Genomic DNA, 21,104 nt, shown 5'->3' with positions numbered 1-21,104 from the left:
ATGGGATCCACCTGCCTAGAAAAAGCACGGGAATCTTTGGCAGCAGGCTGGTCAACTTGGTGAGGTGGGATTTAAACTGAAGGACTCTGGGGGCAGGGTCCAAAGTGGCAATGCATAACTGGGAAATAAGCCAAGCCAACCAGAGCAGTGACAAATGTTCCTTAGCTGCCTCCCAAGATGTGAACCAGATCAGTCACCTCAAGTGTATGTGTATCAATGCAAGCAGCCTGGGAAACAAACAGGAGGAACTGGAGCTCCATGCCCAGTCTGAAATTTATGATATAGGAATAACTGAAACATGGTGGGACAACTCATGTAACTGGAGGATTGTGATGGATGGCTATAGGCAGTTTTGTAAACACAGGCAGGGAAGAAGAGGTGCTCTATGGTAAGGAGAACCTTGAACGCATAGAAATCAACTACAGCAATTGTGGAAGCCCTATTGAATGTCTCTGGGTCAAGATCAGAGGGATTGTGTCCAAAGCGGATCTTACAGTAGGCATCTGCTACCAACCTCCAAACCAAGACGATAAGGCTATAAAAGCAAGATTTGGGTCACTTAAGCAAGCTTTGGGTCAACAGAACCTGGTTTCTATGGGTGACTTCAACTACCCAGACATTTGTTGGAAGAACAATACAGCAGCTCACACATCATCCATAAAGTTCCTGAAATGTGTAGAGGACTGCTTCCTCATAAAAATGTTAGATGTGCCAACCAGGAATGAGGCACTGCTGGACTTGCTACTCACAAACCAAGAAAACCTGCTTTGTTATATCTTGGTTAGTGATGGTCTTGGCTGCAGTGATCACAATATTGTGGAGTTTGCTGAGCATGCTGAAGGTTAGTACTACGACAAAGGTTCTAGATTTTACAAGAGCAAACTTCAGCTCACTCAGAGCTTCCATGGGAAGCTTCCACAGAGGATAAAGGAGCTAGCAAGTGCTTCAATACTGCTCTCCTGGAAGCACAAAACCAGTTCATTCCCTTTAAAGGTAAGGGAAGTGGATAGAGTGGGAAACCCCCTTGACTTAACTGCGAGCTTCCGAGTCTGCTCCAAACCAAAAGATAAGCGTACCAGAGATGGAAAAGAGGATGAATACCCAATGAGAACTACAAGGGCATTGCCAGGGTGTGCAGAGAGGCAGTTAGATGAGCAAAAGCTCAGTTCAAATTGAAATTGGCCAGAGATGTCAAAACTACAATAAAGGGTTCTTCAGCTACATAAACAAAAAGCAGAAACAGCAGGAAAATATTGGCCCACTATTAAACAGAGAGGTGAATTTATCACCAATAACGCTGACCAGGCAGAGGTTCTCAACACTTTCTTCACCTCTGTCTTTACCAGCACTGTTGAGCCCCAGGCCTTGGAAGTAAAAATCCAGATGGATACAAACACAGACCCATTGTCAGTGAAGGAAGAGTTGGGGTGTGAACTATATTACAGGAGCTTGACCTCTACAAATTGATTGACCCTGATGTTATCCACCCAAGGGTGTCAAGAGAGCTGTCTGATGTTATTGTGAGGCTGTTTTCCATAATCTTTGAGAAGTTGTGGAGATGGGGGGATGTCCCAGAAGACTGAAAGAAGGCAAATGTCACCCCCATCTACTAGAAGTTCTTAAGAGTATCCAGGAAATCATAGGCCCATCAGTCTTCAATCCCTGGGAAAGTTATGGAACAAATCTTCCCCGGGGCTATCACAAGTCAAATGAAGCATGTGATTGGGAAAAGCCAGCACAATTTCACCAAGGGCAATTCATGCTCAACAAACCTGATCACCTTCTATGACAAAGTAGCCTGCTTAGTTGATGTGGGGCAAACAGTGGACATTGCATACCTGGATTTCTCCAAGGCTTCTGATATGGTTCCCCACAGCCTCCTGTGAGAGAAACTGATACATTACAGTCTAGACAAGTGGTCTGTGCGGTGGGTGGGGAACTGGCTCACAGACCACACCCAGAAGGTGGTGGCAAATAGCTCTTTTCAAGTGGGGTCCCCCAGGGACCAACATTGGGCCCAACACTGTTTAATATCTTTATAAGTGATTTGGATGATGGAATCAAGTATACCTTGATGAAGTTTCATGACAATACCAAATTGAGTGGGAAGTGGACACTTCAGAAGGGAGAGCTACCCTGCAGGCGGACCTGGATGGGCTAGAAAAGTGGGCTAACAAGAACCTCATGAAGTTCAACTAGGACAAGTGTAAGGTCTTGCACCTAGGAAAACATAATCCAGGAGTGCAGCACAGACTGGGATCTACGTGAGTGGAAAGCAGCTCTCTGGAAAGGGACCTGGGGGTCCTGGTGGACAACAAGCTCAATATGAGTGAACAGTATGCTGCAGCCAACAGGATGTTGGGTTGCATGAACAAGGGCATCACCAGAAGAGATAAAGAAGTGATTACTCCACTCTACTCAGCGCTTCTCAGGCCACACCTGGAACACTGTGTTCTGGTTTGGTCCCCACTATACCAAAAAAGATGTGAACAGGCTGGAGAAGGTCCAGAGGAGGGTCACAAAGATGATCAAGGAACTGGGAAGCCTGTCCTATAAGGAAAGGTTGAGACAACTGGGTTTGTTCGGTCTTGAGAAGAAAAGACTTAGAGGAGACCTTATCACCATGTTCCAGTATTTAAAGGGTGCCTACAAAGAAGATGGAGACCCCCTTTTTACAAGGATTCACTTGCAAAAGATGAGGGGTAGTGGGTACAAGTTACTCCTGGGGAGATTCCAATTGGACAGAAGAGGAAAATTTTTCACAGTGAGAACAATCAGACACTGGAATAATCTCACTAAGGAGTGGTGGATTCCCCAGCATTGGCCACTTTAAGATTCAGCTAGACAGGGTGCTGGGCCATCTTGTCTAGACCATGCTTTTACCAAAAAGGTTGGACCAGATGATCCTTGGGGCCACTTCTAACCTGGTATTCTATGATTCTGTGTGTAAGCACAGAGTACTTTAAGGAGGCCACTGAGTGCTGCAGTGTGGATGCGAGCCCGAGATGTCAGAAAAGCTTTCTCTAGTCCAGGAGCCACACCAGTGGCTGGAGAGGTGACAGACAGCTGAATTTCAAGCAGGAAGACCCAAATGAGACACTGACCAGAGAGGTGAAAGCAGTACTTCCTTCATGTCACCTCCCTGATCTTTGGCAGAGGGAGAAGCTATTTGTAATTTGCTGAATACAGAAAATGCTTTTACCAGTATTTACCACTCTGAGTGTCAGGGTCAGCCTCTTCCCCTTGGGGGAGCACATCTATACAGGAGTCCTAACTGTGCTGAAAATATATCCAGGTGGTGGAGCCTTCTTCCTGACAGATGAGCAGTAGTAGTCAATGCCCTTCGGCAGGTGTTTGAAGATATCTCTGTGAGAGAAGAAGTCATGGATGAAAGCATAGCTCTAAAGAAGAGGCTGCAGAGATCCAGACCCGGCAGAGCGAGTCTGAGCCAAGGCTAGGATGTATGTGGAAAAGAAGAAGGGTCAGGGATTGAAGTATGACTCTCAGAGCAATCCTGCTTAGAAACCCCGGCCTTTCAAACCATGGAGAAGGGGGGAAGGATAAAGTCTGGAAGGACTGTGCTTCATGAGACTTGAAGAGGGATTATCATTTCTATAAGAAGACTCAGAGGGAAAATGAAACCAAGTGATAGCATGTTCACACTGTGGTGTTGCTATGTGCTGCAAAAAACGCATTACACATGCAAAGAAGGTAACAGAAAGGCTAAATACTTTCTTGGTGTAACTCCACCAAAGGCAAAGGAAATATCCCATGTAGCTCCTTTGTTCTGAGCAGTCCCCAGAGTTAGTTGAGGTTCATGTGCTACTGTGTTTATTGGAAATAAACCTACATGGCTTCTGCAAATGAGGAGGGAGTATCTAGAAATGTCAATGACACTCTGCAGTAAAATCTCAGGTGGAGTGTTTAATTGAGGGTTTTCAGCACCTGCAAATTCAGAGACAAAGTTTGAATCCCTGGGAATCCACATGAGTTGAGCCAGCACTAGAAGTATGCTCCTGCTTAGAAACCAAAAATATGCTGACAGAATTTATTTAGTTTGGAGCAGGGGTGAGGATCAGTTTTTGGAACTGGCCTGCAGGAGACAGGCATGCCCACACCAGTGGTTAAACACTGACTCCGCACAGTCCTCCCTGGCTCTGGGAGAGACTGGATCTGAGACAAGGAATAAGTTCTGTGCCGAACTGCACATTTTACAAATCTGGGTACTGGCCATGCCACTCAAAGTAAAAATGCAATTAGGTACTAAATATCTATTGCATAATGGGAAATCTGAACAAAATTTATGGGAAATAATTGTTTTCTGAACTCACAAAAAGCAATGGATGTTCAGTTTACCTTTTGGAACAGAACTGCAGGGAACTGCCCCCTCCCTCCATCCTGTGCAATCATACCTCTGCACTGTCTCTCCTTGGGACTCTCCAGCCTCAAAGTAAAAGCAGCATTCCTTAAGGTGTATTTCACCTCTGCTGCCCTGGCTTATGCTTCAGTCCAAATGGAGTAGGTCATCTTTCTGGTTTTCTCTCCATGTCTTTCCCTTGTAATGGTAGAAGGCCAGAAGGCAGGGAGAAATCAAGGATACCATGAAGATTCAGTGGTTTTGTAAGTTCTCTGACCTGAATGGACCAGTAGAGGTTTCTTGGTGTCACTTCCCCTACGTACAGGCTGCAGAATTTCTCCCAGAAACTGGATTAAGGTTTGTTTGCTCTCAAGTCACTGCATGTCAATTTGAATTTAAGCTCGATCTTGTGCCAGCTGAGTCTGTTACTGGGTTACTGCTTCCAGAGATCCTATTTCTGGGAGGGCATGGCCACATAGGACAAGTAGTAGGTGAAGAGCAGAGTCTTAGCCAGGTCCATTCAGAAGCCATTCAAATGCATGTATGCCTTGGAAATACACCGAGGTCCTTACTAAGTGACCTGGAACTAAATTGTGTACTGTGTAGATTTTATACTTCTCATAATCCATCCTATGTCTTTTCCTTCTACTCTTGACTTTGATCCCCATAGGGGAAGAGTGCAAGTCTTCAAAAAAACAAAATCCTTGTTAGAAGCAGGATATTCCCTCCAAGAAAATACATTTACATGTAGGAGGCTTAAGGAATAGAAGAGACAATGGCACCAGGTTTCTCAACTCGCTTTCCAGGCATTCGAAACAAACATTCTTACAGCAAAGCAACCTTCAGACTTCACTTCTATAAACCCACAGGGCTTATAAACTGCTTATTATGTTCTTACCACTGACACACTTCTCTCCTTCCATCCCCACTAGCCCCAAGTGACCTTACACAGCCAGTTTGTGTTGGACTGCTGACACTTTTGGAGCAGCAGGTCCTTTTTGTTCATGGTGAGGAAGTAATTCAGCATGACAGACCCTGAATCTGACAAAATCTGAATCCAAGACCCTGAATCTGAGAAATCCAGGTGCTGCCAAAATCCATAAAACATGACTCAAAGGTGACTCAAGAGCTTAAAACGTATAGAGAGACCAAGTAAGAGGGAAGATGCAGAAGTAGTTTTCTGTGCTTTTGGGCCTACTGGTTTGGGGAACTTTGAGAGCCGATCTGCAAATGAGAACCTTATTCTACACTGGGTATGTACATGTCTAGGAGTCAATCCTGAGCATATTTTTTGAGTGGAAGAGAATAACCTGGCTGACAACCATGTGATCCTGGCACCAACTCTTAGTGAAAATCAACTAGCTGGGTTCCTGCAATTCCTAGAAGAAATCCAGTTTAAGTAGTTTGCTTCCCCAGTATCTGCAGGCTCTATTTTGTAGGCTAAAAGCCTACAAAAACACCTGGGTTTTGTAGGCTCCTACCTTGCAATGCTAACAGCCATCAAGTCTCATACTTACGATTATCAGCAAGATAAAGTAGATAAAATTGTAGAATGAATGGGCATCCATTACATAGTACATGATCTCCACCCACCCTTCCAGTGTGATCACCTGCAAAGACAAACAACAACAAAGGAAACAGGAGGGAAGTGGGCTTCCAGAATTCACTTCTCAGTGCATACAGGCAGATACTGTCAGGGCTGTTGCAACCTAAGGAAGGTGGGAAACAACAATTCATTTCAAGGAGGCCAAATTTCCATTCCAGAAAATCAGCACGGTACTGCTTGGTGACACTGGCATGTTGTCAAAGCCTGTGAAATCATGCTAGCCCACAGCAGGAGTATTTCATTAAAATAGTTCATTTCCCTGGATCGCAGCAGGGAAAAACCCGCAGCAGGTTTCTGTGCCCCTTGGACTGGACACCACGTACAGCCGGTGGAAAAGAAAAAAGGCACTGATTTTAGCTCCCATCTGCAACATATGCTGGGAATTAAAAAAACAAAAAAAACAAAAAAACCCCACCCAAACCCCAAACAACTCCTTTTCTGTAGTTATCTGGATTGAAGGTAGAACTCGTACAAGTCAGGCTGAAGGGTGTAGTAATTTCAGCAAGGGTGTGGAATGCCCCTCCCCATCTTCAGGAACATGGTTCATGGTGTGGACTCTGTCTCTCTTGCCAGAGTAGTTACAAGGCCCTTTTCTCTCTGAAGTTGTATCACACGTTGCAGAAACCATCATGGGAGCATAGAAAGATTGAGTTGGAAGAAAGAAAAATAGCTTGAGCCGTGTTAGGAGGTTAACTTGGTCTTACCTGAAATATCACAATCCAGGCATACCCAATGTTGTCAAAGTTGATGGCACCCTTGTGTGGGTTGGCATTGCCGGTACGGCACACATTGTAGTACTGGTTCCAGTTGACACACATGCCACTGATGTTGAACTCTTGTCGGACTGAGTTGTAGTAATAATAATCATCCTTATCCAAACAACATTCATGGCCTCGCTCCTTCATTGGGGGTATCTCATGACAGCCCATAATTCCATTATCTCCTGATAGTGAGCAGATAAAGGGCATCTCATCATCTTCCTCAGGTTGGTAATAAGGGGGCAGGACAATATCACCTTGTCTGCAAGGATAAAAACCCACAGTCATAAAATTCCTGTAGCAGACAGTTTCCCATCAGCAACACTGGTGGAGGTGGGAGCTCCCATCCTGACACAAGGACTGCATCAGGTGAGGGATTTCTAGGTTTATGGCCTCAGGGGAAGGGGAAGGAAGATAGAGCTCCTGGGAAACAGGAAATTTCCAGGGTAAGTCCCAGTTTTCAGAGTTTTGCCTGCCATCAGACCACCCCAAGCCAAATTACACAATCTTCTTGCACGGAGAAGACAAAAGTTGGAATGCAGAGACTTGCATTCTGATCACTCTCTCCATTGGCATCAAAGCTAAATCAGACGCAGTGATATTAGGGAGGTTCATCAGGCTTTAGGGTGATGTGCTCATGTATGTAACCGTTGATGGACATGTTTTATAACATTTGGCAGTGAACCTTCTGTACTGCCAAAAAAAAAATCCAGTTCATGCATAATTAAGGTTGTACAGCTAAGCCTTAAAATCAGGAAATGCAAAGTTAAAATTGACTTAACCTTGACTTCTCCTTGACAATTGGCATTATGGGTGCAATGTTTTACGACAAGTTCATGTGCTTTTTTTCCAAATAGTGCAAGCACCTTCCAAATGCATGAATAATTAAAATCATCTGTGTTTGCCTAGTTCAAGATAAGCTAGTGATCAGGAAAGCAAAAGGTGCAGATTTAATATTTTCCATTAAACTTTAGCTGGTGCATTCCTTGTAGTGTTACTATACACAACTTTCACATCACACGAATGCAGACTTTTTTACCAAGTGTCATTGGGAGAGGACAGGTGTTGATGAAAAAGAGAGAAAGTAAGTCTAAACTAAGTGGGACTAAACCACAAAGATCTGCTGTAATGCATCCATGTCATTGGTGAACTGGGTGCCTGCAGAATTCATTTCTCTAGTAATGGTCAGCCAGAGATTTTCTAGTGTCTCCCACTTTGCAGGTTATGGCCCCAATTCCATTCTCAGTTACATCAACTCTGCATGGATGCAATTAAACTCATTAAAGTAGTACTACCCCTGATTTACATAAAGGACAATCATCCTAAACATTTGTTTTCCCCCAAGGAATATATAAACACAGTAAATGGCTGCTTTAAACAGCTCCTACTCTCCAATCCCACTGCTGTTCTGTAGATTGTATTTTCACAGTTTTTTTCAATTTGAGATGATCTAAAGCTTCAGAATTGTTTAATCAGTCTAAACTGATCTACAGTTTTAGGGTTTTTTAAGCAGTCTAATCTGATAGGACGCTTGGGATTAGCATATGGTTTTAAGATGACATTTTAAAGCCTGAGATCTGCTAAAGCCAGAAAATCAACAGGAGGAGCTGTGCCCTGGAACTAGTGCTCTGCTCCTCAGGAGAGTAATTGCAGAACTCATGTCGGGCAGGAGATTTTCCACTGCCTCCAGGGAGGGGGAGATCCATGCTCTGCAGGCTCACCCCAACGCCCCCAGAATAAACCTCAGATAGCTGTAAATCGACCATCATGTGGCTCCTGGCTCTCTCTGCCAGAACTGGGCACATGTTTCTCCATGGGTTTTTTGCCCTATTCAACCAGCCATTCTTTGCTTTCAGATGCTCTCACTTCTGCTAACCCAGGTGTGGGACACCTCTCCCAACAGCCCTCTGTCCCCTCTCATGTGCAATTATACTCCCGAAGTTTTCCAGTAATTTCCCAGTGTCCCTCCAAAGCCTCCGGAGCTAATGCACTGCTGTCCAGCAACATCAAATCCATGTTGGAGGTGCCAAAGACGTCCCTGGAAGCATCAGGCAACACTATAGCTTTCTGTAAGACTCATCTGGTTGAGTTTTTTTGAAGATTAAGAAAAGTTCAGGAGAAAGATGGCTGGTGTTTCGGAGTTTCAACTCTTTCTGGGAGTAGGAGCAGCATCTTGAATCCCTGGGCATGTCTGGAGGAGGCCGCTAAGCTAATCTGTGTCTTGGCCAAATCAAAATAAGCCCAGACATCTGTGGACTCTGAAGACAGACTAAAACCAGTTGCCTTTGCCCTCCCTCCCCTTTCTATTGCAAGATGTGGCCAGTGCTCTGCAGGCTATCATCCTACAGCCATTTGGAGTAAGTGATACACAGGCAGCAGAAGGCAAAAGATCAGGGAAGGGGAAAGAGCAATGTCCCTGGAAGAAAGGAAGGAGACATCATCTCCCAGGCACTCACATTGTGAAGTTCTCCTCCATGAAGCAGCGGTTGCGGAGCAGCCCAGCCCACAGCTGCACCCCGATGATGCCGAAGATGAAGAAGACAAAGAAGCAGAGCAGAAGGACGTTCCCCAGCATGGGCAAGGTGTCCAGGAGCAAGTTCACAAGGATACGCATGCCTGCAGCAGAAGAGAACCAGAAGGACAATTTTGGGATGGAGGGAGAGAAAGAGAAAAAAAGAAGGGAAGGAGAAGGAAAGGAAAATTTAGGAGACACACAAATTAAAAAAAAAAAAAAGCCATACAAAGATAAAAATAAAAGCAAAGTATCAGAAATTAATTGCTGCCAAACCAGGCTAAATTTGTGATTGTTGCCTTTTCTTGTCCTGACATGCAGCCAGAAGAACTGCTGTGATGCTGTGATCTTTTAACCCTAAGCCTCCATCTACAGCAATGAGAAGAAAAGAGAATGAAACTTTTGGTACCATCAGCTACCTGACAGATATCCCTCACTTCTCCTTCCCTGCAGATGGGCAACAGAGTGACAACTCTGTCCCAGAGGTGCACAGCAGCTCAGTGGCCCCATCCTCAGATGGCTCAGACTGCAAGTCATCCCCGTTTAACAACTGCATGCTGGAACCTGAGAACTGTATCAATGGACCAAGACCAACCTGCCTAGAGGGATGAACCTCTCCAGCACACATAAACTGGCATAAATTAGTTTTCTCAGCAACACCATCATCAGGGGACAGTCATGGAGACCACACTCTCCTCTCTTGGCTAGTCCTCCCTCCCCAGTGGGGCTGGAGCACAGACATAGCAGGCATAGCCTGAAATGCTGTCATCACAGCACCTCTGGCCAGTGCAAATATTGCCAAAACTTTTTTAAAAAAAATTTTAATTACCTAATTAATTATTTCTGTGGTTTTATGTCTCCCCAGGCTCTTCAGCTCACATAGCAACAAGTAGGGGTAAGGATAGGCTCATTTCTCCATGAAGCTAATGACTTTTCCTCTGCTCTCTGGGGACAGCAAAAGTCTAGAAATTCTTCTGAGCATCACCATACTGCCTTTACCCCCATATACACCTCATGTCATAATCTCTCCTTGCCTCCAGGGAGGTCCCTTCCCCAGAGGTTCAGGGAGTTCCTTCACTGAAGATGTTCCATGTAGGCCAGCAAATAATTAGCTAATTAGGTATTTATAACCAGCTCATTACTTTAGATGGCAGTGGAAGGGGAAAGAGGAGGGGAAGATAAGATTAGGATTCTCTGACAGCCCTTTGAGGCACAAACTAATACCCCTTGTGGGCCCAGAATCAAGTAATTAGCCACACGATGCTGTGCATTATGCTCTATATCTCTATTCCCTGGGCTGCTCACACTGTGGAGAGGGGACGGATAGTGGTGCCTGTGGGGGGCATGCAGTTGTGGGGTGCACACACACTGAAGGGAGAGGGAGAAGGGTGCCTGATGTGGTACATCAGACTGATTTAGCTCAGGAAGGAATGTTTTGGGGACAGATTGGGGTGGGATGGCCAGGAGTGGTATTTGCAAGTAAGTGATGTGTAGGAAGGAGAAGATGCTTAATGATGGCTACATGGAATCATGAAGGACAAGGAATGATGGCATTATCTCTAAGGCCAGGCTGTGGAGCAGCAGTTCAGCCCTGCTTGCCTGACTGCCCAGCTGTATCACTAGTCACCAGTTAAGGCAGTTTCTAGACAGCACATCAGTAACTCAGGAGTGCAAAGGCACAGGGCCAGCCGCTCACTGGGGATGGCAGACATGCCATGACTCACTGATAGCTTTCTGATCTGTCAGCGTACAAAGCCCAACAGCATAGCCACATTGCCCTGCTGTTTGTTGCTGTGACCTGCCAGGCTCTGGAGCAACACTGCACAACACTTTGGCTTTAAGGCCACATACCCTCACTGCAGTGCAGCATGTTCCCAGCATTAACGCTGCTTCACAGTGCGAGCTCATCAGTTCCCATAAACTGTCCTGGTCAGTGCATTAGGGAGAGGTGAGTGACTTGGGAAGCTGTGCCAGCAGCACTGCAAGAGGGGGTGATGTTTTTCAGATCAATTGATGCTAGCTCTGTCTTACAGCAGAGATAATGCAAAGAACGCAACTGTCCTTACACTAAAACACAGAACAAATAGAACAGACATCCCTACCAGAATTTTACATATAACACACTTGTTGGGTCAGAATTTGCAAAAATTGATTTTGTCCATGTTCCAAGAGAAGACAAATGACTTCTAAAATTTGCCTGCCTTTTCCTTGGAATACTCTGACTCTCAGAGATGCTACTGATGGTACAGGATTGTGCTATCCACAGCTCCAGGACCATAATGATTGCCCTCATGCCAGGTTCTCTGGAGTACTGGGCCCATAACCCCAAAAAAGGCAGGTGGCCCCATGCTAGGTAGGTGGCTACCAGGCAGGCAGCACCAGTGCTTGGTGTTTTTTCCATATCACAAAGAATTTCAGCATTGGTGGGTTCCATTTCTAAGTCCAAATGGAAAGCGATTTTTATTTTTTAAAAGTCTCTCAGTTAAACAGTCATCCTTCTCTGCCCATTGGTGCTGATGTTGGATATGAGACTAGATCTTCCAAAAGCAAGAACACTGAAACTACACCCATCCAAACATCAACTGCAATTCTCCTATCAGCCAGCTACCTTTAAAACAAATTCATCCCTTTACTTTGTGCCAAATCCTCTTCTGTTTCCTGCCCTAAACCACAAAGCAATAGCTCTGGGAACCCATTTTTCATCAGAGGCATCAGTTTTCCCTCGAATGGACCTCCTCTGCTGAGTTCACCCAGTTAGTGGAGGTACTTCAACTACTACTTCCATATGGATGAAAGGCACAGTGTAAATACAAGCTCAGTACCTTTGTTCTCTTCATTGTTAGCCTCCCCTACTGCCTGTGCTGTGCTGCCTGCAATACTCATGCCCGAGTCCTTAAGCCCTGTCCTCTGCTATGGCATTTTGGTAGTGACCCTCCTGCACCTCTGCCAGTCCCTATAGGCACTTTGGGGGGAACCCCTTGCAGCCTCTCTGTCCCCTCCTGCATGAGTCTGTCCACACCTGAGGCTTTGAAGACCCCGGAACCAGGAAGGGATGGGCTGGTCCAGCAGCCATGCTGGGGAGTCTGCTGTGGGTTTCTAAGGAAGGATCCTCACTGCCAGGTGTCTTCCTGGGCAGGAGGGGATGAACCCCACTCAGGCAGCACCTGCAAGGCAGTGTGTTTCAGGGTCTGGACAGCCTGACTGGGAGCAGGTTCTAAATGGTCCCTGGTTCCTCAAGCACTCACAATCCCTAGGGAAAAGCAGGAGAAAGGCTGAAAAGCCCAAGGATGGAGGGGTATGATTTGCTGCAGATGCTGGTGAATGAGATTGCAAGGTCCCTAAAGCAGCTGCAGGGCAATGGAAATGGGCAAAAGGCATATTTGTCAGTGTAGCTTCAGGAGCACCCTACCCTGGAGAACCCTTTTCCAAGGGGCCTTTGCCAGACAAGACACCATCCACAGCAACACTGGTGCATCTTGCATGACAACTTCTGGAAGGTTCTGGAAAGCTGGTTCTTCGGCAAAGTCCTGCTGCTGCCTCCTTCCTACCTTTCACAGCCTCTGCATGCTGCTCTGCCCCTTTACTTTTCTCTGCCTCTACACTACAGTTTATGTGCACAGGTCTCCCAGCCTTCCTCTCCACTGCTGCCTTTCCCCGCATCCCTGTTTGTCTTTTGCCATTGGCAGAAGAGAAGCCACGCTGGCTCACAGCAAGAAGAGAATATGAAATGGACAGTGACCTTTTCTGAAGTAGCCTTTGAAAAAAGATGTTCTCTGGGAAGAAAAAGGAAGAGGGGCTGGGCAGTCTGGAGGAAAAGCAGAGAGGGAGAGCATTGGTGAAGTAACATTCGGCAACCAAACAGACTCCCAAGGCATCAAATATGAAAAGGTTTTGCTCTTCAAGGGGAAGAAAAGCTAGAAACATGAAATATTCATGAGTGCCAGGTGTGAGCTCTGAAAGGCCTTTTCTCTTCCCCACACCCTCATGAGGAGGCCAGTAGAAAGGAGGAAACGAAACAGCATTGGCTGTGGGCATTCAAGGAAGGATCCTCACAAAAGAAGATCAGATATACTTCCCTGCTGCTCACCCATGCCCTTGGTTAAGGGGTGGGGAACAGTGCTAGATAGGACCTCACCAGCAGGGCTATTCCTAGCAGGATATCCTGTGGGAGCAAAGCCACGAGCACAACAGAGGTGTGTTCGCCACTCCAACACAGCAGTGGATATCGGGGGAAAGTATGTCGCAGGGATGAGAAGTGCCAGGAGGGTTAGAGGAGTACTGGGGAGCGAGCTGCTGAAAGGAAGCACGGGGCTGAGCAAAGCCAAAAGATGAAGCAAAGTCACTGAACTCTCTCCTGGGTTTGGGCAAAGTGAATCGGCTGCCTCAAGTCTGCAGCATCCAGAGGCCTTTCCTGACAAACTGCAGACACTACAGTGACAGACATTTGCCATCAACCCTGATTAGCCTGGCCGTCATAGCTAAGCAGACTCATCCAACACATGCCAGCCCCAGGGTAAAGCATGGCAGTGAGCAGCCGGGGCAGGGCTGGGGAGAAGGCAAGCTCCAGGCAGCCAGAGCAAGCTGCACAGTGCAGGTGTGCCCAGCAACTTACCACAACCTCCCAATTCTCCTGCTCAGCATCACTCCATCACTTTGCCTTCTTTCCACCTGCCTCTTTTCAAGAGTGAGGACCAACACCTGAGCTGATTCACTCCCTCCATGATCTGAACTGGGGACTGTCTCAGGAGAGGGTGAAGAAACCCTGTTCTTTCTGGTTTCTTATATCTCACCCACCTCTCAGGCTTTTGAGTCCTTTCCAGCTCTACAATGAGAGACAAAGCTAATGTGTGCAGAGTCAAAAGGAGATAGTGGTTTGAGGCAATCATTCCCTTGCTTAGAGTAAACCAGATGGAAGAGAAGATAATTTTCAGCACTCATCTGCATCATGGGCCAAGTCACCAAGTGTCATTTTAACTAGGGCGAAAACAAATCTCTTCCCCATCACCACTTGTGACTGTAGCTGGCAGGACATTTTGCAGAGTACAGAGACTGAAGCATTATTCTGTCCCTCAGCCAGGCTGCTTGTCCAAGCATGCATTCTTTCCTTCCTCCCCTGCCCCAGGACACATGGCAGTCCACCCAGCTAGTATGGGATTGGCAGGATTTTCCTGTGTATGCTCTGTATGGGAATTTGCAGAACTGAGGAACAATTCCAGCAGATAGATTGTATTTGTGCAGAAAGCACACAGAGATATGCACCTTTCTTTGCAGCCAACCCCTGTAGTTAATGTAATCTCAGTTTGTATTCACAGTGCATGCTGGTGCTCAGACTTGTGGCCCTCCTCACTGATCTCTTGCTGATTCGAGGCTTAGTCGTCATTTCACACACTGCATTCATTTACATCAGCTAAAACGTGAGGCCAAACTACTGCAAAGAGAAACCAATCAGGTGTGTGTGTAACAGTAGATGCACCACCAAGTTCATCATTATTATAACCCATAGTTTCCCTTACCACTCAGATCTTTTTCCCTTTGCTGCATTCCTCCTAACTGAAGCCTCTCCTGCAAACACAGGTGTAAGCAAGAGGAGCTCAGCCGGAACAGCCGATGTGCAGCTCCAGCTTCTCCTCAAGCTGCAAAGCCAGCCTCATTCACATTGCACATCATCACCGTCTGCTTTGCACCAATGCAAGAGGGAGCATGTCCAGATGGCTGGCCTGAGCCAGATTAAATAAACCTTATGGAAAACCAGGTCCAGTTGACAGTACAAGGTAGTGAGAGATCTTCAGCCAGTTCTGCTGCTAATTAAAAAGCTGCCCCAGACACAAATGTGAAACACTGGCTTTGTTCAGAGGCAAGCAAAGTCTTTCCATTGATCTCTCTGTTAGGTTCCGGTACATTTTTAGGACACATTTAGGGTTGGGGGTTTTGTACTTGCAGGTTGTCAGCATGATCCATAGTTTAGGAGTGCCACTAAATTCCTCACTAACACCCCACTCTTGCCTTGCCAATGTGCAAAGCTTTCTAGAATCTCTTGACCGGCTCAGACACCTCATCCTGCTCAGTCTGTTGATGATATTACCTCCAGTTATCTAGATCTTTATCACTCCTCAGCTTGACCACAGAAAATATCAAAGCATGACATTTCCAGCACTTACAAAGCTTCAGCCACTACAAAAAGCTGTTGTTCATTTTCTCAGTAGCATGGGCACATTGTCTCGCCCTGGTAAAATATTCCCTTAGGATATTGAATCAGTTCAAGCATTAAGTGTCCTTAGCCCTTACCTTCAAAGTACTTCTCAGTTTAAGCCTGAAGTAGCCAAAAGAGAGACTAAAACTCCAGGAAAAAAAATGTTGGTCAGAGTTTTACCCTACTAGGACAACAGAGCTCTCCAAAGTAGGTTTAAAGTGTACTGATGTAAGAGAAAGAGCTCTCTCAAGCTTGCTCCAAGGCTGTAGAAACCATTCCCTCGGGAGCCAGGGTCTAGCACAGACCTCACTGCTTATCACTCCAAGAACAAGATGCTTACCCCAGATGGATCAGGTCAGGGCAACACAAGCATCAGAAGGAAAAGGAAGAACAGGAAAAACCCCACACCACTTACAACATCCCCCAACACACACTCAGCTAAAACAACTGCCAAAAAGAGAGTGCAAATGAAACCTGAGACATGCTGTTTTCCTTGGGGGGAAGGTGAGAAAACAAACACATGGACGCTGCATAACCATCGAAGGGGGCTCAAATCCCAGAGTCAGGGCTGAATCTTGATATTCTGAATCCCTCAGAGGGATTCAGGCAGGTTTCCTACCTGCCCATCAAACATCACATGCATGTCAAGGAAATATGCCCCTCCTAGTGAGACCTTGCATACAGAAGTGTCAGCAACCTTGAAAATTATCATTTCCTTTAACATGGTATATAGCAACAAGTCCCATGGACCCCTGGCCTGGCTCATGCCACAAGTAGTTATTGCCATATTTCTTTGCTAGAGACCTGCAGTAAATCGAACAGAGAAACAGGTCCAGCTTCCAGCACTGGGTAGTGAAGAGCTCTTCATAAAGGATTTTTTTTTTGAGAGAGAATATCAAGATGTCAAATGAAAAACAAAAAAAGACAAACCTTTGGGGAATGCTATGAGAAATACACTCTAAGGTAATGGAAAATTATCTTCTCACTAGATCATAAATAATACCAAAAATTAACTGTGGCTTGAAGGGTCAGACTCTAGCTGCATCTTCCAAGTCTTTCACAGAAGACAGGTGGTCTAAACAGCAGTCCCAAGCTCTCATATTTCATAGTTTTTTCCAAGATGCACAAGACCCAGTGCTCAAAACAGTTCCTTCCTACTGAGTTGGAACTTCACCAGCCCTACAGAGGGATCAGAAACTAGAGCCATGCCATGTGCTTTGAAGAAGCAAGCCCAGAGGTGAGGCCTACTAATTGCAGACCTGACCCCAGTGTTACGGTGGCCTCAAGAATGAGGGTAAAATTCAGAGCATTTACCTTGACACCTAAAGGCTGACATCTCTGGAAAAAGAGGGGCCTCAGTCCAAGCCTCGCTATGATCCAAAAAGAAGGAGGCAGCTCATCTCTACAGCAGGCTACACGCTATTAAGGATGCTTGTGAGCCCAGATAAGGTCCACGGAGAGCAACAGAAAGCTCATCCGCCACAGGCATTCACATTCAGTATGTACCACCATAGCAAAGTTGGTAGCCACGTAATCGGTGATATCAGCAGAAACAGATGCAGACAAAGGTCTCAGTCAGTGACCCCCTTCTTCACTTGCCATATTAACTGCTTGCAAGCTTTAGGCTGTTAAGTAACCTTGTCTTGGAGAGTGATACTAGGTGTTAGATTATTTCTTAGAGAGGTGTGTCTCTGGGGGATTGCTGTCCTTCTGTTCTTTTTTCTAATACTGAACATCTAATAAGCAACACCTACTACCACCTGCTACTGTTGTTCATTCACTGATCATCTCATTTTTTCCCCATTTACCACTGCAATGATGACTGCATTCACTTTCAGTGAAAACTATTAAAAACATACAGTGCCAGTTTTTCTTTCAGAATTGCAGGGGTCACCCAGCACTGGGGACAAAAGGTAACTCCAGTGCCAGGGCTGCAAGTCACTTGCCTCTATTCTATAAATACCTTTAGGTTCTTTCCACATCTCTAGGGCTGTGTAAGTAGGACAGAATAATGCAAAATATTATGTAAAACTGTTAATGCAACTTCTGGTTAAGATTTAAGGGATCTAATTTCCTCTTACTGTCACTAGCATGAATCATGTTTCTTTCTACTGCAGATAGTGACGTGATGCTAGGTGAAATGCATGTGAAAAAGAGAATCAGGCCCAAAATACACAAAGATTGAGGAATTTAAGGTTATGGTTGTAAATTGCCCTGCCCACACAGAGAGTGCAATTTGCATTAGTGTAATATGACATTATCTTTCACCCCATAATACACTGTCATTATTGCTCACATTTCCATGGTATCCATTGCTTGATAGGTCCCATGGGACAGATTTTGCAAAACAGCTCAGCTCCCATTTAGGCAGCAAAATACGTGGCTGGGCTTTCGAGAGTGCTGTGTACACTGGAGGCTAAGCTTGTTTGAACAGGCAGCAGAATTGTCACAATGGGAACCGTGAGGCACCAAGCATTTTTAAAATTCTGGCTGTGCAGGTTCCCCTAGAGGAGAAGGAAGAAATAAAGATTCCAGTGAAGGTCTCTTTATGACTGGTTTTTGGGTTGATTTTTTTTTTTTTTCCAGGCTTGCTTTACTTCTAATAACACAAACTCCAAAGTGCTGTTGCTAACTCTTGTGATTTTTATGGGGAGCCTTGGGATGCATGGCATAAACCTTCAGGCATGAAATCTTGCTATGACTTGACAATCTGGATCACAGTAAAAAAAAAAAAAAAAAAAGAGAGAGAGAGAGTTTCTATGACTCACTATTATGGGGGAAAAAAAAAGAGGACTACAAGATCTGAGTCACTGGTTCAAAGGTCTGAAAGCCATAGGAAAAATAGAAATAATCTGTGATTCTTTTTTTCCTTTTCCTTTTTAAAATCTCATGGTTTAAAACCTATCTGACAACCTACAAGCACACAATTTGTGACTTTTGAATACTTGTTTATAGTAACATTGAAATTGAGCAGACTGGTTCAGAGAGGGAAAAGTGACTTTCTCCCATAATCTATGACCACAAAAAAAAAGGGCTAAGCAATATGTAGTACAAAACAAGGCATGACCAGGTCTACATTTCCTGCACTTCAGTGTTACCCAGCTCCCTGCCATGATGTTACACTAACACAAGGATATAATTTTCATTTTGTTTTGATTTGGTTTTTTTCTCCCAAATTTACTTTGATTACCCATTTGAACATGTGGCCAGATATTGCACACTGGGGAATGCACGCAAAAACCAGTATTGAGATCAGGTAACAAGAAAATAAAATTGCAGCCTGTCTTCAGTGGCTGAAGACTTCTTCCAGCACTACATGATGTGGGTCTGTTACATCCTACTCAGTTTGTTAAAAAGCCCCAGAGAAACACTGTTTTGCAAACCTATCCAGTGTATTTATCTGAGTCTACAGACTTTCTTTATACAATTCCTCGCCCTTGTTTCAGTTTTGATTTTCTCCTCTCTCTCCCTCCACCCCCACTTTCTCTGCATTATCCTACACACAAAGGAGCATCATGCCTTCACGTGCTGTGCCCGGAAAACCCTGCCACTTGTCTCCTGTGCATTTCTTCTTCTAGCCCCGCTCCTCCTCTGCTCTTCTCTCTATTGATCCTCACACTGCTCTGCTCCCCCTCACACTGTTTCCCTGTATCCTGAACATGCCTGTTTGATTTAGGGCTCAAATGACTTGATAAAAAGCTGCACATACAGGAAAGTGAAACTCTGAGTTACACTCCCTCTCTGATCTGCCCCCTCTCCAAGGAAAGGTATCCTTTAATGGCCCGTTCCAAGGTATAAATCACACTGCTCTCTTCAGTGCTTTGTTCCACTTGGCTAGAAGATTGGGTTGGAAAGGGAAGATGTAGGCTGAACTTGACCCCGTTGGTTGAGTCCATCCCCTGCCAGCTTTTCTCCATCCTTCCGCTGCCCACCTGCCTGGGACAGAAAGTTGTCAGCTTTGTCTTTGAATGCATTTGAGTCACACATAGCCTGACCAGGGAATGAAAAGGGCTTTTTAATCTCTTAAATTTTGTGTAGGGATGCTGTGAGAGAACATCACTCTTGTCACCATACTAGCCTGCTCAGGACTGTAGCTGCATGTGGATAAATCTGTGTACACAATTGTATCTGGTTTTAAGTATGGTTTGTGTGTCACTGAGATGAGATAATAAATATTTACAGAGCAGCTCATATGAAGAACTGTGATTGGGGTAAGTTCAACTATTTCAAAAATACAACAATATCCGAGTTTCATTTATCACTTCACAAATAAAGCCGTTAGGGGAAAAACTGTATTTCCAAAAGAGTCAAAAGGAAGAGTAGATTTCTGAAAGAGAGTCAATGCTGGAAGAGAACAAGTGACAGTAGTCTTTCAGAAAGAGTGAGACATCTGAAGCAAAGACCCTGTAGGGGGAGTTGGGGGTGGGGTGGGGGGTGGGTCTCCCTTAGAAGAAGAATCTCATAATCCCTTTGTATTTCCAACTGCTAGGGCAGGACTATGCCTGTCAACTGTGCTCGCTTTTTGTCTGACCTAGTTGTAAATGAGACTGGTTTACAGCCTAATATATCTCAGTCAGAAGCTAATTTCACACATGCTCATCAGTGAAATTAGTTCTTCAAAAATGCATTTAGAGCAGTAAATATCATCACTTATCCCCTGTGCCAAATGTGGGGTTCATAGCCAGACCACTCTGTCTTAGGCACTGTTATAGCACCAAACACAGGGAGCTTGGTGTGGAATATAAACTTAAGGTGGGGATATATATATAAAACATCTCCTTTTCTCATACCAGAGTTCAGTTGCTTCAGACTATTTTTGTATTGGTGCTTTGATCTAGTAAGCTGAACACAGGTCTTAGAGTTAGGAGATGGCAGTTGTATTCCTGCTGGTGACACTCACTGGATCTCTCTCACCTGGTCTGCAATATGAGAAAGATTAAACTATCAAGCCTTGGTTTATATCTTTGAGGTCTGTAGAAGAACAGTAGAAAACTACGATCTATTTGGACCCATGGAGCTACTGTAATAACAATATTTATTAAAGAAAAATGGAGCTAGACCAAGATTTTCCTACACAGCACTTTTACCAGCAAAGAATGCTATTGCATTGAAATGGAAACACTTCAGTGTTGTGATAGTTATCGAAACATCATTTAGCAAAATGAAAAGGAGGACAAGAGGAGAGGAAAGCATTTTTATACCAGATGGTATGGTTGAGGTTTTTGTTATTTTTAAACTTCTTTGTCATGACAAAGTATTGGAAAAAAATCAAAAAGGCAAACAGCAACCTAAAATTAGGCAGAATAAAACCATATTAAAATGGATAGGAAATGCTTATTCTTGTTCTGACTGAGAAGAAACACATTTAGAAAGAGCAGAACTTCCCACAAATCTGAAATTCTATTTCCTGCACAGCTAGTAATAAGAATATAATATTGTATTTCTAATGCCTATACCTCCACATAAGTATTACTGCACTTACACACCAAGCATTAGCGCATGTATACACTTTCTACTCAATAAAGTTGCTATGCAACACTCTGCAACAGACTCCTCCACTTCCGTACAGCATGCTCAGCAGAAGTAATCTGCTTCCAAATGATGAATCGGTTACTAAATTGTAAGTGGAAACTGGAAGACATCAAACACAACGCAAGGACTCTTCTTTGCATAAGTCCAAT

At 44.8% G+C, this 21,104-nt stretch overlaps 1 protein-coding gene across 1 annotated transcript in view; it reads right to left on the bottom strand.

Moving 5' to 3' along the window:
- CACNA1I (calcium voltage-gated channel subunit alpha1 I) overlaps window positions 1-21,104 on the bottom strand; it is a 94,667-nt gene that overhangs the window by 51,092 nt on the left and 22,471 nt on the right. Inside the window, exons 4-6 of the mRNA XM_026868324.1 lie at window positions 9,178-9,337; window positions 6,668-6,983; window positions 5,875-5,967 (exon numbers count right to left, since the gene is read on the bottom strand). Coding sequence (XP_026724125.1) covers window positions 5,875-5,967; window positions 6,668-6,983; window positions 9,178-9,337 — 569 coding nt within the window. The remainder of the gene's footprint in view (window positions 1-5,874; window positions 5,968-6,667; window positions 6,984-9,177; window positions 9,338-21,104) is intronic.

Source organism: Athene cunicularia (assembly GCF_003259725.1).
Source record: "Athene cunicularia isolate RWA chromosome 1 unlocalized genomic scaffold, athCun1 chr1_part2, whole genome shotgun sequence".
In the NCBI taxonomy this organism is placed as follows: domain Eukaryota; kingdom Metazoa; phylum Chordata; class Aves; order Strigiformes; family Strigidae; genus Athene; species Athene cunicularia.
Note: the sequence above shows the minus strand (reverse complement) of the source record. Positions and strands in the feature narration are given on the sequence as shown.